Source organism: Schistocerca gregaria, chromosome 5, assembly GCF_023897955.1.
Source record: "Schistocerca gregaria isolate iqSchGreg1 chromosome 5, iqSchGreg1.2, whole genome shotgun sequence".
In the NCBI taxonomy this organism is placed as follows: Eukaryota; Metazoa; Arthropoda; class Insecta; order Orthoptera; family Acrididae; genus Schistocerca; species Schistocerca gregaria.
The window spans coordinates 131,454,585-131,468,607 of NC_064924.1; the positions used below are offsets into that span (position 1 = coordinate 131,454,585).

Here is a 14,023-nt window from a genome sequence, read left to right on the forward strand (position 1 = left end):
GTGAATCTGATCGCTCCCACCTGGGTCGTTATCGAGTGCCATCACCGCGGACGCATCAACGGATTACATGACTTGTGACTAGACATCCGACGCCACACACGTTCACAAATCTACCAACGAACTGTAGAATCGATGATACGCAGAATCGGTGAAACATTTTTTGTTAACGCACTTTGGGCATGGCACCTCACGAGAATATCAGAGAAATTACACGAAGTTAAGCTGAATCGAATTAAGATGCCCTGAAGGTTCGCTACGTGGACCAATCTCGTTAAGCACTTATGCGAATGACATTCCAAAAGGTCGTACTGCTCGTAGGTGGGCCATGCCGGAAATGCATAAATTAAAAAAAAGGATTTGGTAGTAAGTGTACTCTTCTTATTTGCGGCCTAAAGCGACGGTCAGGAGCGGTTCAGTTATTCGTAGACTGAAGCGCCAATGAAACTGGTATAGGCATGCGTATTCAAATATACAGATATGTAAACAGGCACAACTCGGCACTGCGGTCGGCAACGCCTATATAAGACAAGTGCCTGGCGCAGTTGTTAGATCGGTTACTACTGCTACAATGGCAGATTATCAAGATTTAAGTGAGTTTGAACACGGTCTTATAATCGGCGCACGAGCGATGGGACATAGCACCTCCGAGGTGGCGATGAACTGGGGACTTTCCTGTACGCCTATTTCACGACTGTACCGCGAATATCAGGAATCCGGTAAAACATCAAGTCTCCGACATCTCTGCGACCGGAAAAAGATCCTGGAAGAATGGGACCAGCGACGACAGAAGAGAATCGTCAACGTGACAGAAATGCAATCCTTGTGCAAATTACTACAGATTTCAATGCTGGCCTATCAACAAGTGTCAGCGTCCAAACCGCTCAATGAAACATCATCGATAAGGGCTTTCGGAGCAGAACGTCCACTGCTGTACCCCTGATGACTGCCTCGCCTGGGACCGTTGACACCGTCATTGGACTGTTGACGACTGGAAACATGTTGCCTGCTCGGACGTGTCTCGTTTCAGTGTCGAGCAGATGTACGTGTACGGGTATGGAGACAACCTCACGAATCGATGGACCTTGCATGGCAGCAGGGGATTGTTCGAGCTGGTGGCGGCTCTGTAATGGTGCAAACTCCCCAGACTTGAACATTATTGAGCATATCAGGGATGCTTTGCAACGTGGTGTTCAGAACAGATCTCCACCCTCTCGTACTCTTACGGATTTACGGACAGCCCTGCAGGATTCATGGTGTCATTTCCCTCGAGCACTACACACATTAGTCGAGTCCGTGCAACGTCGTGTTGGGGCACTTCTGCGTGGTCGCGGGGGCCCTACACGATATTAGGCAGGTGTACCAATTCTTTGTCTCTTCAGTGTGTAATCGCCGCAGGCGTTCCGTTGCAGGTTAAACCAAATCGATGTAAGAGTCCCTCAGGGCTCGATACTTGTACCAACCTTGTATAGCATATATGCAAATGTCATCTCAAAATGTACTAACGGCCAGTAAGAATATTTTGCTGTTGACATTCAAGTCACCCTCACCTTGAAACTTCCTGGCAGATTAAAACTGTGTGCCGGACCGAGACTCGAACTCGCGACCTCTGCCTTTCGCGGGCAAGTGCTCTACCGACTGAGCTACCCAAGCACCACTCACGCCCCGTCCACACAGCTTTACATCGGCCAGTACCTCGTCTCCTACTTTCCAGAAGTAAAGCTGTGAGGACGGGGCGTAAGTCGTGCTTGGGTAGCTCAGTTGGTAGAGCACTTGCCCGCGAAAGGCAAAGGTCCCGAGTTCGTGTCTCGGTCCGGCACAAAGTTTTAATCTGCCAGGAAGTTTCATATCAGCAGCACTCTCCGCTGCAGAGTGGAAATCTGATTGTGCACCCTCACCTTCATTGTATTGTTGTTAGTGCTCAGAAACGAATTGTGACAGATGACAGTGAGTGATGTGACGCCTGCCTTGGCGTGTTGCAGGTCTGCACTTCCACGTGGTGGGCGAGGGCGTGGTGCGGCTGAAGGGAGCCCGCGCCGCACGCATCTACGAGAGGGAGAGCTACATAGACTTCCGCATGCGCCTGCTGGGCGAACCAGGTACGTCTCCCCTACACAAGCTGCACTCCTCCACACGTACACGGCCGCTTCGTGGTGATAACATGGACTTTGGCGGATGATGTAGAATGAGGGAAAAATTTATGAAATTACAATGAAATGAACACCCGTAGCTGCTTACAGGCGTTGACATACGTCAACGGGGACAGATGAAAATGTGTGCCACGACCGGGACTCGAACCCGGGAGCTCCTGCTTACATGGCAGACGCTCTATCCATCTTTTTTTTTTCTCATTTTGTTCGTTTTTGTTCGTTGAATCTGATCGGGGCAGACGTCGTAAGACACCCTTGTAAGTTCGTTGTTGATCAATTAACTCAGTTTTTTTTTTTTTATTGCAGAGGGCAGCTAACCCTCTGACCGAACACGCTGAGCTACCGTGCCGGCTATCCATCTGAGCCACCGAGGTCACAGAGGATAGCGCGACTGCAGGGAAGCATCTCTGGCACGCCTCCCGCGAAACCCACATTCTCAACGTATTGTCCCGCACTACATTCGTAGTGCCCCCGCCCATTCTACTCATTACTCGCGGCGCGTTGCCGATTCCCGTGAGTTCGGGTACTGTTCGTGCATTCGCACAGAAGAAGAAGATGGTCAAGTGGCCGGTGAGCCTTAACTATATATACACTCCTGGAAATGGAAAAAAGAACACATTGACACCGGTGTGTCAAACCCACCATACTTGCTCCGGAAACTGCGAGAGGGCTGTACAAGCAATGATCACACGCATGGCACAGCGGACACACCAGGAACCGCGGTGTTGGCCGTCGAATGGCGCTAGCTGCGCAGCATTTGTGCACCGCCGCCGTCAGTGTCAGCCAGTTTGCCTTGGCATACGGAGCTCCATCGCAGTCTTTAACACTGGTAGCATGCCGCGACAACGTGGACGTGAACCGTATGTGCAGTTGACGGACTTTGAGCGAGGGCGTATAGTGGGCATGCGGGAGGCCGGGTGGACGTACCGCCGAATTGCTCAACACGTGGGGCGTGAGGTCTCCACAGTACATCGATGTTGTCGCCAGTGGTCGGCGGAAGGTGCACGTGCCCGTCGACCTGGGACCGGACCGCAGCGACGCACGGATGCACGCCAAGACCGTAGGATCCTACGCAGTGCCGTAGGGGACAGCACCGCCACTTCCCAGCAAATTAGGGACACTGTTGCTCCTGGGGTATCGGCGAGGACCATTCGCAACCGTCTCCATGAAGCTGGGCTACGGTCCCGCACACCGTTAGGCCGTCTTCCGCTCACGCCTCAACATCGTGCAGCCCGCCTCCAGTGGTGTCGCGACAGGCGTGAATGGAGGGACGAATGGAGACGTGTCGTCTTCAGCGATGAGAGTCGCTTCTGCCTTGGTGCCAATGATGGTCGTATGCGTGTTTGGCGCCGTGCAGGTGAGCGCCACAATCAGGACTGCATACGACCGAGGCACACAGGGCCAACACCCGGCATCATGGTGTGGGGAGCGATCTCCTACACTGGCCGTCCACCTCTGGTGATCGTCGAGGGGACACTGAATAGTGCACGGTACATCCAAACCGTCATCGAACCCATCGTTCTACCATTCCTAGACCGGCAAGGGAACTTGCTGTTCCAACAGGACAATGCACGTCCCCATGTATCCCGTGCCACCCAACGTGCTCTAGAAGGTGTAAGTCAACTACCCTGGCCAGCAAGATCTCCGGATCTGTCCCCCATTGAGGATGTTTGGGACTGGATGAAGCGTCGTCTCACGCGGTCTGCACGTTCAGCACGAACGCTGGTCCAACTGAGGCGCCAGGTGGAAATGGCATGGCAAGCCGTTCCACAGGACTACATCCAGCATCTCTACGATCGTCTCCATGGGAGAATAGCAGCCTGCATTGCTGCGAAAGGTGGATATACACTGTACTAGTGCCGACATTGTGCATGCTCTGTTGCCTGTGTCTATGTGTCTGTGGTTATGTCAGTGTGATCATGTGATGTATCTGACCCCAGGAATGTGTCAATAAAGTTTCCCCTTCCTGGGACAATGAATTCACGGTGTTCTTATTTCAATTTCCAGGAGTGTAGGGTGAGTAACCTGACGTTACCGCTGGATGTATTTCGTAAACCACATCAAATATTGACGAATCGATTCCACAGACCGAACGCGAGGAGAGGGGCTAGTGTAACTGGTTAATACAAGCCATAAAAAAATTCACGGAAGTATGTCTTTTAACACAAAGCTACGTTTTTTTAAAATGGAACCACGTTAGTTTTGTTAGCACATCTGAACATATGAACAAATACGTAATCAGCGCCGTTTGTTGCATTGTAAAATGTTAATTACATCCGGAGATATTGTAACTTAAAGTTGACGCTTGAATACCACTCCTCCGCTGTTCGATCGTGTGTATCGGAGAGCACCGAATTACGTAGTGATCTAAAGGGAACGGTGATGGGCCTTAGGTACAGAAGAGACTGGAACAGCACATTACGTCCACATGCTAACACCTTTTTATTGGTCTTTTCCACTGACGCACATGTACATTACCATGAGGGGTGAGGTACACGTTCGACGGGCATTTCATAGGACGTCGAGGACGCATAAATTGGTCAGCCCGTTCTCCTCACATCTCTGGACTTCTTTCTGTGGGGTACGTTAAAGGAGAATGTGTACCGTGATGTGCCTACAACCCGAGAGGATATGAAACAACGTATTGTGGCAGCCTGTGGCGACATTACACCAGATGTACTGCGGCGTGTACGACATTCATTACGCCAGAGATTGCAATTGTGTGCAGCAAATGATGGCCACTACATTGAACATCTATTGGCCTGACATGTCGGACACTCTATTCCACTCCGTAATTGAAAACGGAAACCAGGTGTGTGCGTGTACCTCACGCCTCATGGTAATGTACATGTGCGTCAGTGAAAAAGACAAATCAAAAGGTGTTAGCATTTGGACGTAGTGTGCTGTTCCAGTCTCTTCTGTACCTAAGGTCCATCACCGTTCCCTTTGGATCCCTACGCAATTCGGTGCTCTCCGATACACACGATCGAACAGCGGAGGAGTGGTACTCAAGCGTCAACTTTAGGTTACAATATCTCCGGATGTAATCAACATTTTACAATGCAACAAACGGCACTGATTACGTATTTGTTTATATGTTCAGATGTCCTAACAAAACTAACGGGGTTCCATTTAAAAAAAAACGTAGGTTTGTGTTAAAAAACATACTTCCGTGCTTTTTTTTTATGGTTTGTATTAACCAATTACACAAGCCCCTCTCCTCACGTTCGGTCGTTCGGTCTGTGGAATCGATTCGTCAGTATTTGATGTGGTTTACGAAATATATCCAGCGGTAACGTTAGGTGACTTACCCATACTCATGTCCGTCACAGCAGCCGGCTTTTATGGAAGATGATCGAGAGATCCGTTCATGGACAAAATTCTGAAACAGCAACACTTTCGCATTTCTGAACCGCTGTAGAGACAGCATGGCTCAGTATTTCTGCTTAGCGACTTGTTGAGTTCAAGCCATGTCTAGTTGCTACAGTACGGAAGGCAAAAGGAGATTCGACGAGGTATTAGGAGTTGTCCCATGACTTCTGTCACCTCAGTGTACTGGAGAGATGTCAAACACCGAAATTTCACTTATAGTTTCACTCGAACAATAGTATCGGATTTTGTAATAGGCATTGATGGTTCAAATGGCTCTGAGCACTATGGGACTCAACTGCTGAGTTCATAAGTGCTCTAGAACTTAGAACTACTTAAACCTAACTAACCTAAGGACATCACACACATCCATGCCCGAGGCAGGATTCGAACCTGCGACCGTAGCAGTCGCGCGGCTCCGGACAGAAGCGTCTAGAACCGCGAGACCACCGCGGCCGGCAATAGGGATTGATACGCAGCTCAAAAAGCATTCGTAATTTACTTTTGTTATGGTTCACGAGTAGGTTTTCATTTACGGGCGCTGCTACGTTTAAAAGTGTGTTTGATGCCTTCGTGTTATTGCTGCGTGAAACCCACATCTAAATCAATTTATGCTTTCTGCTTGTTCTGTTGGAGTCTTGGCTCAAAGCTAACATCATAACATACATGAAAACACCAGTGACTCTCCGGATAATCTCAGTTGACGCCGTGCAACTAGGAATTTGACTGGGTCGTGTGGAAACAGCAGCACACGGAGTCACTGGCGTATCGTTCGACTACCGACTCGCTGCGGCCTCACTTCATTTGCATTTGGAAACTCAAATATACACTAAACTTCATCGTAATCAAACAAAAATGTGCTACTTCCTGTAGGCCACCCTGTACTCGAGTTACCCCCCACCCCCCTAAAAAAGAAGAAAATAGAATAACATAGCCGTGCGCGGAACTTGTGTAGTACGCATTTCTGCCGCTCGGCGTGTGTAGCGCATGGCAGTTGAGTGTCGCCTGTGTTGGTGACGTGGCTTGTTCTGTTCATCTGCAACGGTTTTTTTCGCTAGCGCTGTTTTGTTCACGTTTCCTTTTTTATGGTGGGAGGTTTAACTGAACAACGTGCAGCTGTGAGGTTTTGTTTTCTACTCGGTAAAAATGCTACTGAAACTGTTTTAATGTTGGTTTTAGGTTAGGTTAGGTTAGGTTAGTGTTGTTTAACGTCCCGTCGACAACGAGGTCATTAGACACAGAGCACAAGCTCGGATTAGGGAAGGATGGGGAAGGAAATCGGCCGTGCCCTTTCAAAGGAACCATCCCGGCATTTGCCTGAAACGATTTAGGGAAATCACGGAAAACCTAAATCAGGATGGATGGAGACGGGATTGAACCGTCGTCCTCCCGAATGCGAGTCCAATGTGCTACCACTGCGCCACCTCGCTCGGTTTTAATGTTGAAATGTCGCTATAGGAAAAAAATGGCGACATGTCGATTGATGACAATCCTCGTTCTGGACGTCCATCAACTGCCCGAATCGACGAAAATTGAAAAAAATTCGAGAGCTTTTGCTCACAGACCGTCGACACACAATTGATCAACTGTCAGAGTTTAGTGAGTTATCTTGGAGCTCGGTTCAGCGAATTTTAACGGAAGATTTGTGAATGGAAAAGGTTGTCGCCAAGTTTGTTCCTCGGGTTCAGACTCACTGTCAGAAGTAACGTCGAGTTGAAACATATTGTGTTTTGAATCAACAACTTTCTGCCAAAGGCCATTACTGGTGATGAGTCATGGTGCTGTGGTTACGACACAAAAACGTAGCAACAGTCAAGTCAATGGAAGACGACATAGTCACTCTGTCCAAAAAAATGTAGTTAAGTCAAATCAAACAACAAAACAATGCTGATTTGCTGTTTTGATGCCAAGGGTGTAGTTCATTCAGAGTTTGTTCCCCTTTTATTTGGAAGTTTTAAGAAGAATGCGCAACAGTGTCCGTCAAAAAAGACCCAATTTATGGCAGATAGGAGGGTGCTTTTTCCACCACGACAACGCACTTGCAGACAATGCCATCTCTGTTAGACAGTTTTTGGCTAAAAATGGCATGGTACCGCTGCCACGCAACTGACCTGGTTCCGTGCGACAGTTTCGTATTTTCACGCATGTAAAGGGGCATGAAAGAACACCGATTTCATTATATTGAAGAAGTCAAGAAAAAGCGAGAGAGGAGATATTTCTGAAGATGACTACAATAACTCTACATCTACTGGATTACTCTGCTATTCACAATAAAGTGCCTGGCAGAGGGTTCAGTGAACCACCTTCAACCTGTCTCTCTCCCGCCAACTCCCGAACGGTACGCGGGAAAAACGAGCAGTTAATTTTTTCTGTGCGAGCCCTGATTTCTCTTATTTTATCGTGATGATCATTTCTCCCTGTGTAGGTGGCTGCCAACAGAATGTTATCGTAATCAGAGGAGGCAACTGGTGATTGAAATTTCATGAGAAGATACCGTCGCAACGAAAAACGCCTTTGTTTTAATGAATGCCACTCCAATTCATGTGTCATGTCTGTGACACTATCTCCCCTATTTCGCGATAATACAAAACGAGCTGCCCTTCTTTGTACTTTCTCGATGTCATCCGTCAGTCCCACCTGGTGCGGATCCCACACCGCACAGCAGTACTCCAGAATAGGGCGGACAAGCGTGGTGTAAGCAGTCTCATTGGTAGACCTGTTGCACCTTCTAAGTGTTCTGCCAATGAATCGCAGTCTTTGGTTTGCTCTACCCACAATATTATCTATGTGATCGTTCCAATTTAGGCTATTTGTAATTGTAATCCCTAAGTATTTAGTTGAATTTACAACCTTTAGATTTGTGCGACTTATCGCGTAATCAGAATTTACTGGTTTCTTTTAGTACTCATGTGAATAACTTCACACTTTTCTTTATTCTGAGTCAATTGCCACTTTTCACACCATACATATATCTAAATCACTTTGCAAATCGTTTTGATCATCTGATGACTTTACAAGACGGTAAATGACAGCATGATCTGCAAACAATCTAAGAAGGCTACTCAGATTGCGTCCTATGTCGTTAATATAGATCAGGAACAATAGAGGGCCTACAACACTTCCTTGCGGAACGCCGGATATTACATCTGATTTACTCCATGACTTTCCGTCTGTTACTACGAACTGTGATCTCTCTGACAGGAAATCACGAATCCAGTCGCACAACTGAGGCAATATTGCGTAGGCACGCAGTTTGGTTAGAAGACGCTTGTGAGGAACGGTGTCGAAAGCCTTCTTTAAGTGTAAAAATATGGAATCAGTTTGACATCCCCTGTCGATAGCACTTATTACTTCATGAGTATAAAGACCTAGTTGTGTTTAACAAGAACGATATTTTCTGAAACCGTGCTGACAATGTGTCAATAAATCGTTTTCTTCGATTTACTTGTTCGAATACAGTATATGTTCCAAAACCCTACTGCAAATCGACTTTAGTGATAAAGGCCTGTAATTCAGCAGATTACTCCTACTTCCTTTTTTGGGTTTTGGTGTGACTTGAGCAATTTTCCAGTCTTTAGGTACGGATCTTTCTGTGAGCGAGTGATGGTATATAATTGTAAATATGGAGCTATTTTATCAGCATACTCTGAAAGGAAGCTGACTGGTATACAATCTGGATTGGAGGCCTTGCCTTTATTAGGTGATTTAAAGTGCTTCATTACTCCGAGGATATCTACTTCTATGTTTCTCATCTTGGCAGTTGTTCTTGATTGGAATTCAGGAATATTTACTTCGTCTCCTTTGGTGAAGGAGTTTCGGAAAACCGTGTTTAATAACTCTGCTTTAGTGGCACTGTCATCAGTGACTTCACCGTTGTTATCGCGCAGTGAAGGTACTGACTGAGGAAGTCGTTGGGCTAACGTGCGAACGTGTAGTAGTCGTCTGCTGCTGAGCCCCCTGTTCAACGATGTGCGTTGAATGGTGTGCTCCGAAACACACGTGCCTACAACGGCTCTGTGCTCTTTCGCCATAGGCCTGTAATTCATGTTTCGAACCGTGGAAGCACCGGTGGGACAAATGTATTAGTTGGAATGGAGAGTATTTTGAAGAGGATAAGGTTGTTTTGTAAACAATTTGAAAATATATAGCTTTAAAAATACGACTCCGAAATTTTTTTGGGGACCCCTACGTACAGAGTCCAGCATTCAAGAGACTTCATACTCAGTGGCTTTATTGTGTTCACACTGAACTACACTCATTCTCATAAATTAAGAATAATTGCAGAATGTGGTGCCACAAAACGTGGCACTACACAGTACTGGTGCTAATAGTATAGAAACATAAGTAACACACACGACACAGATCTATAAGTGCACGGTATTGGTGATATGTTGAGAAAACCGTCCCGAAACACATGTGGTACAAAACGCCACTGTTTCCTGCACATGTATCCCGACATCAATATGGGATATGATAACCTTGCACACGTACACAGGCCGCACAACGGGTTGGCATGCTCTGAATCAGGTGGTCGAGAGCTGCTGGGTACAGCCTCCCATTCTTGCACCAGTGCCTGTCGGAGCTTCTGAAATGTCCTAGGGGTTTGAAGATGTGCAGCGATACGTCGACGGAGAGCATCCTAGACGTGCCCGATGGGGTTTAGGTCTGGAGAACAGGCAGGCCAGTCCATTCACCTGAGATCTTCTGTTTCAAGATACATCTGCATGATGGCAGATCGATGGGGCCGTGCGTTATCATCCACCAGGAGGGACGTGGGCCCCACTTCACCCCTGAAAAGACAGACATACTGGTGCAGAATGACTTCTCGATACACCTGACCTGTTACAGTTCCTCTGTCAAAGACATGCAGGTGTGTACGTGCACCAATCATAATCTCACCCCACAGCATCAAACCACGACCTCCATACAGGTCCCTTTCAAGGACATTAAGGGGTTGGTATCTGGTTCCTGGTTCACGTCAGATGAAAACCGGCAAGAATCACCTGGACTCTTCCGTGAACATACCCTGGGACCACTGTTCCAATGACCATGTACTGTGATCTTGACACCAGGCTGTACGGGCTCCCCTGTGAACAGGGGTCAGTGGAATGCACCTTGCAGGGCTCCGGGCGAATTAACCATGTCTGTTCAGTCGTCTGTAGACTGGGTGTCTGGAGACAACTGTTCCAGTAGCGGCGGTAAGGTCCAGAGCAAGGCTACCTGCAGTACTCCGTGGCCGTTTGCGGGCACTGATGGTGAGATATCGGTCTTCTTATGGTGGTGTACGCTATGGACCTCCCATACTGTAGCGCCTGGATACGTTTCCTGTCTGCTGGAATCGTTGCCATAATCTCGAGATCACACTCTGTGGCACACGGAGGGCCCGTGCTACGACCTGCTGTGTTTGACCAGCCTCCAGTCACCCTAGTATTCTACCCCTCATAACGTCATCAATATGTGTTCTTTGAGCCATTTTCATCACACAGTCACCATTAGCACGTCTGAAAACGTCTGCACACTTACTCGCTGAACTGTACTCTGACATGCACCAACACACCTCTGCGTATGTGGACTGCTGCCAGCGCCACCGTGCGACGACCACAGGTCAAATGCACCGCATGGTCATACCCAAACCGCCCACCAGAGCGTTGTTTCACTGTGTATCAGCATTATCCTTAATTTATGAGCACGAGTGTAGCTACAGTTTTGGGCTTCGCTGTAGCTCTGTGTGGCGTTTGTGTTGGGCAGGCCAGCGCGGCGCCGTGATGCTGTCCGCGGGCATCCACAGCTTCCCGTTCAAGCTGGGCCTGCCGCTGGGACTGCCGTCGACGTTCCTGGGCCAGCACGGCTGGGTGCAGTACTTCTGCAAGGCGGCGCTGCGACAGCCCTCGGGCCTCACGCACAAGAACCAGCAGGTCTTCATCGTCATGAACCCCATAGACCTCAACCTCGAGCCCGCCGCACTCGCCGTGAGTACCACTACTGTACGATACTGCACGCGACTGCTTTAAATGTGACGACTACATCTTGTACCTTATGTACTCGCTATTGTCGAGGCGCATACATCTTACAAAGTATTAGTTCTCCGTTACTGCATGTCACTACGTAAAACCAGCATAGGTAACATCAAGGGATCGGGCAACCAACAGGCAACCCGATCCCTTGACGTTACCTTCGCTGGTAGAAAGTTAAAGCATAACCCAAACCCAAAATATCTTGGTATTAAATTGGATAGATCGCTTACATTCAAACCACACCTAATAGATACTGCTGCTAAGATATGTACAAGAAATAATATTATTCAAAAGCTCGCCAGTACCAGCTGGGGAGCTGATGTACTTACTCTGAAGATTTTTATCTGTAGCGTTGGTATACCGTGTTGCGGAATATTGCAGCCCTGTTTGGCTTAACAGCAGCCACACGTCTAGTTGATACTCAACCAAACAATACAATGAGAACCATAACTGAAACCATTAAATCCACCCCACCACCTTGGCTTCCTGTTCTCTGCAGTATAACTCCACCACATCTTAGGCGGCAAACCGCCTTAGTTAATGAATGGCGTAAAATCTCCTCCAACACCAGCCTTCCAATCCATCAGGACATTGCCCCAAATCTTTCCCGACTAAGATCTAGAAGACCACCATGGAGAACAGCTCAAAACCTTATGGCTACGTCTTACGATGCTATGGATTCGTGGAAAAATGAATGGTCTCAGACTGGACTATCCAAGAACTGCAATGAAATATCACCTGGTAGAAACCTACCTGGTACAGACCTGCTAAGAAGAACTTGGGTTATACTCAACGGACTCAGAACTGGTCATGGCAGAAGTGGCGAGATGCTCTGTAGATGGGGCATACGAGATTCACCACAGTGCGATTGTGGACACCTAGAGCAAACGACCCAGCACATCATTCAGGAATGCCCTAAACGTGCGTTTAAAGGATCCATTCGAGAACTTTATGCAGCCTCCCCTGCAGCCGTCGAGTGGATGGATAACCTAGACATAGAACTTTAAAGAGACTCTATAGATTCCATGTATGTGATTGCTGAATGACCTTATAGCAACAATTTCTGTATGATAATTTTATCTTATCTATGGCAAGATACGTTATTGTAACAACCTGTGTATGCCTACTTTATCCTTAATTGAATGTCCATAAGACGAGACATCATTTATGTGTTCTAATGTATGTTGATTTTATCTCTGTCAGTATGTGTTAAAACATGAAACCATTTGTACTTGAAAACCACGTTCGCTAAATAATAAATAACTACGTAAAATGATTATTTGAAACTTGTTGTAGGCCGTACTCTGACTGTACACGATTATCGATACAAATCACTTATTTTTATTACCTCCTGTCAGGAAAAAAAGGTTACTGTTTTCTTCCACGAGGGTAACCCCGAAAGTAAGGTCTCCTATTTTTTTATAAGTACGTATGAAGCAAAGCAAGCGCTGTATCATGTATAAGATACAGAGGCGAGCGAGTGCACGGGACTTACCCTAGTTCACTGCTAGTAGCGTCACGTCATCGTAACGCGCCTGCATATAGTATTGCACCACATTTAACATAAAAGTAAAAAATTAAGATTTGTGTGTAAAACTTTGTTAAAGTATAGTTCTATGTAATAATGTTTCAGATAACAAATCTTAATGTTATAAAATTAGTAGTTTACGTAAAATTCACGTTTTGAAAGAAAAATAGGCGGCGCTAAATAATGACGCTAGGAAGCCAAAATTTGGTGAGAAGGTGCAGTAAGAAGTCATTAATGAGTGGTGCTGGTTTCCAAAACCATAAAACTAAAATTGACTCCAGAATCCGCGTTTTTCGGAAAAATCAGAGGCGCGAAATAATAGAGCTACAATATTGAAAATTGGTAGGATGCTTCAGTTCACCCTAATAATAATAATGGAAATACCACAATCAGTTACCTCTTCTAGTTTTTTAGTAATTTAGTAAAAACTACTTTTGTGAGTAAAATGTACATAAGCATTATAGATTAAGTACTTTAAATTTTAATGATAAAACAAATTCTTTAAACCAATGATCAGATAGGACAATTAACAAAGCTACACCAAGTTTTAGTCTTGTAGCATAATTAACAGCTGATACAAGTCTTGATAAAGCTATGGTTCAGAGGTAACAATCTACCGTTAGTTCCATTGTAAAAATTCTAGAGAGTAAAGTTTTAATTTTAGCGGGCTGAGATTTTCTACGTGCTTCTGTACTGCTCAGATGTATGTATACAAAAATTGAGAAGTTTGTAAAGCTATTATTAAATGTGATATTTAAGATTATGTGCCTGAGATAGCGATCATTTGGAGGCTGCAGGCATCTGCATAGGAATGGAAAGAACAGATGCTCTCTTGGCGGTACGCGCCGGAGCTATATAAAAAGAGCGGCAGAGGCAGTAGTAAGCTCACTCCGCATTAGACCAACGCCTAGTCCACGCGAGCTTAACGTCCGATCGCGCCTCGCCTCGGGTGACGTCATAGCGGG

At 46.6% G+C, this 14,023-nt stretch overlaps 1 protein-coding gene across 1 annotated transcript in view; it reads left to right on the top strand.

Moving 5' to 3' along the window:
- The window catches only part of LOC126272080 (arrestin domain-containing protein 17), a 150,471-nt gene that overhangs the window by 100,798 nt on the left and 35,650 nt on the right, over positions 1–14,023 (top strand). The window contains exons 2-3 of the mRNA XM_049974642.1: positions 1,980–2,096; positions 11,265–11,485. Of these exons, the coding sequence (XP_049830599.1) occupies positions 1,980–2,096; positions 11,265–11,485 (338 nt within the window). The remainder of the gene's footprint in view (positions 1–1,979; positions 2,097–11,264; positions 11,486–14,023) is intronic.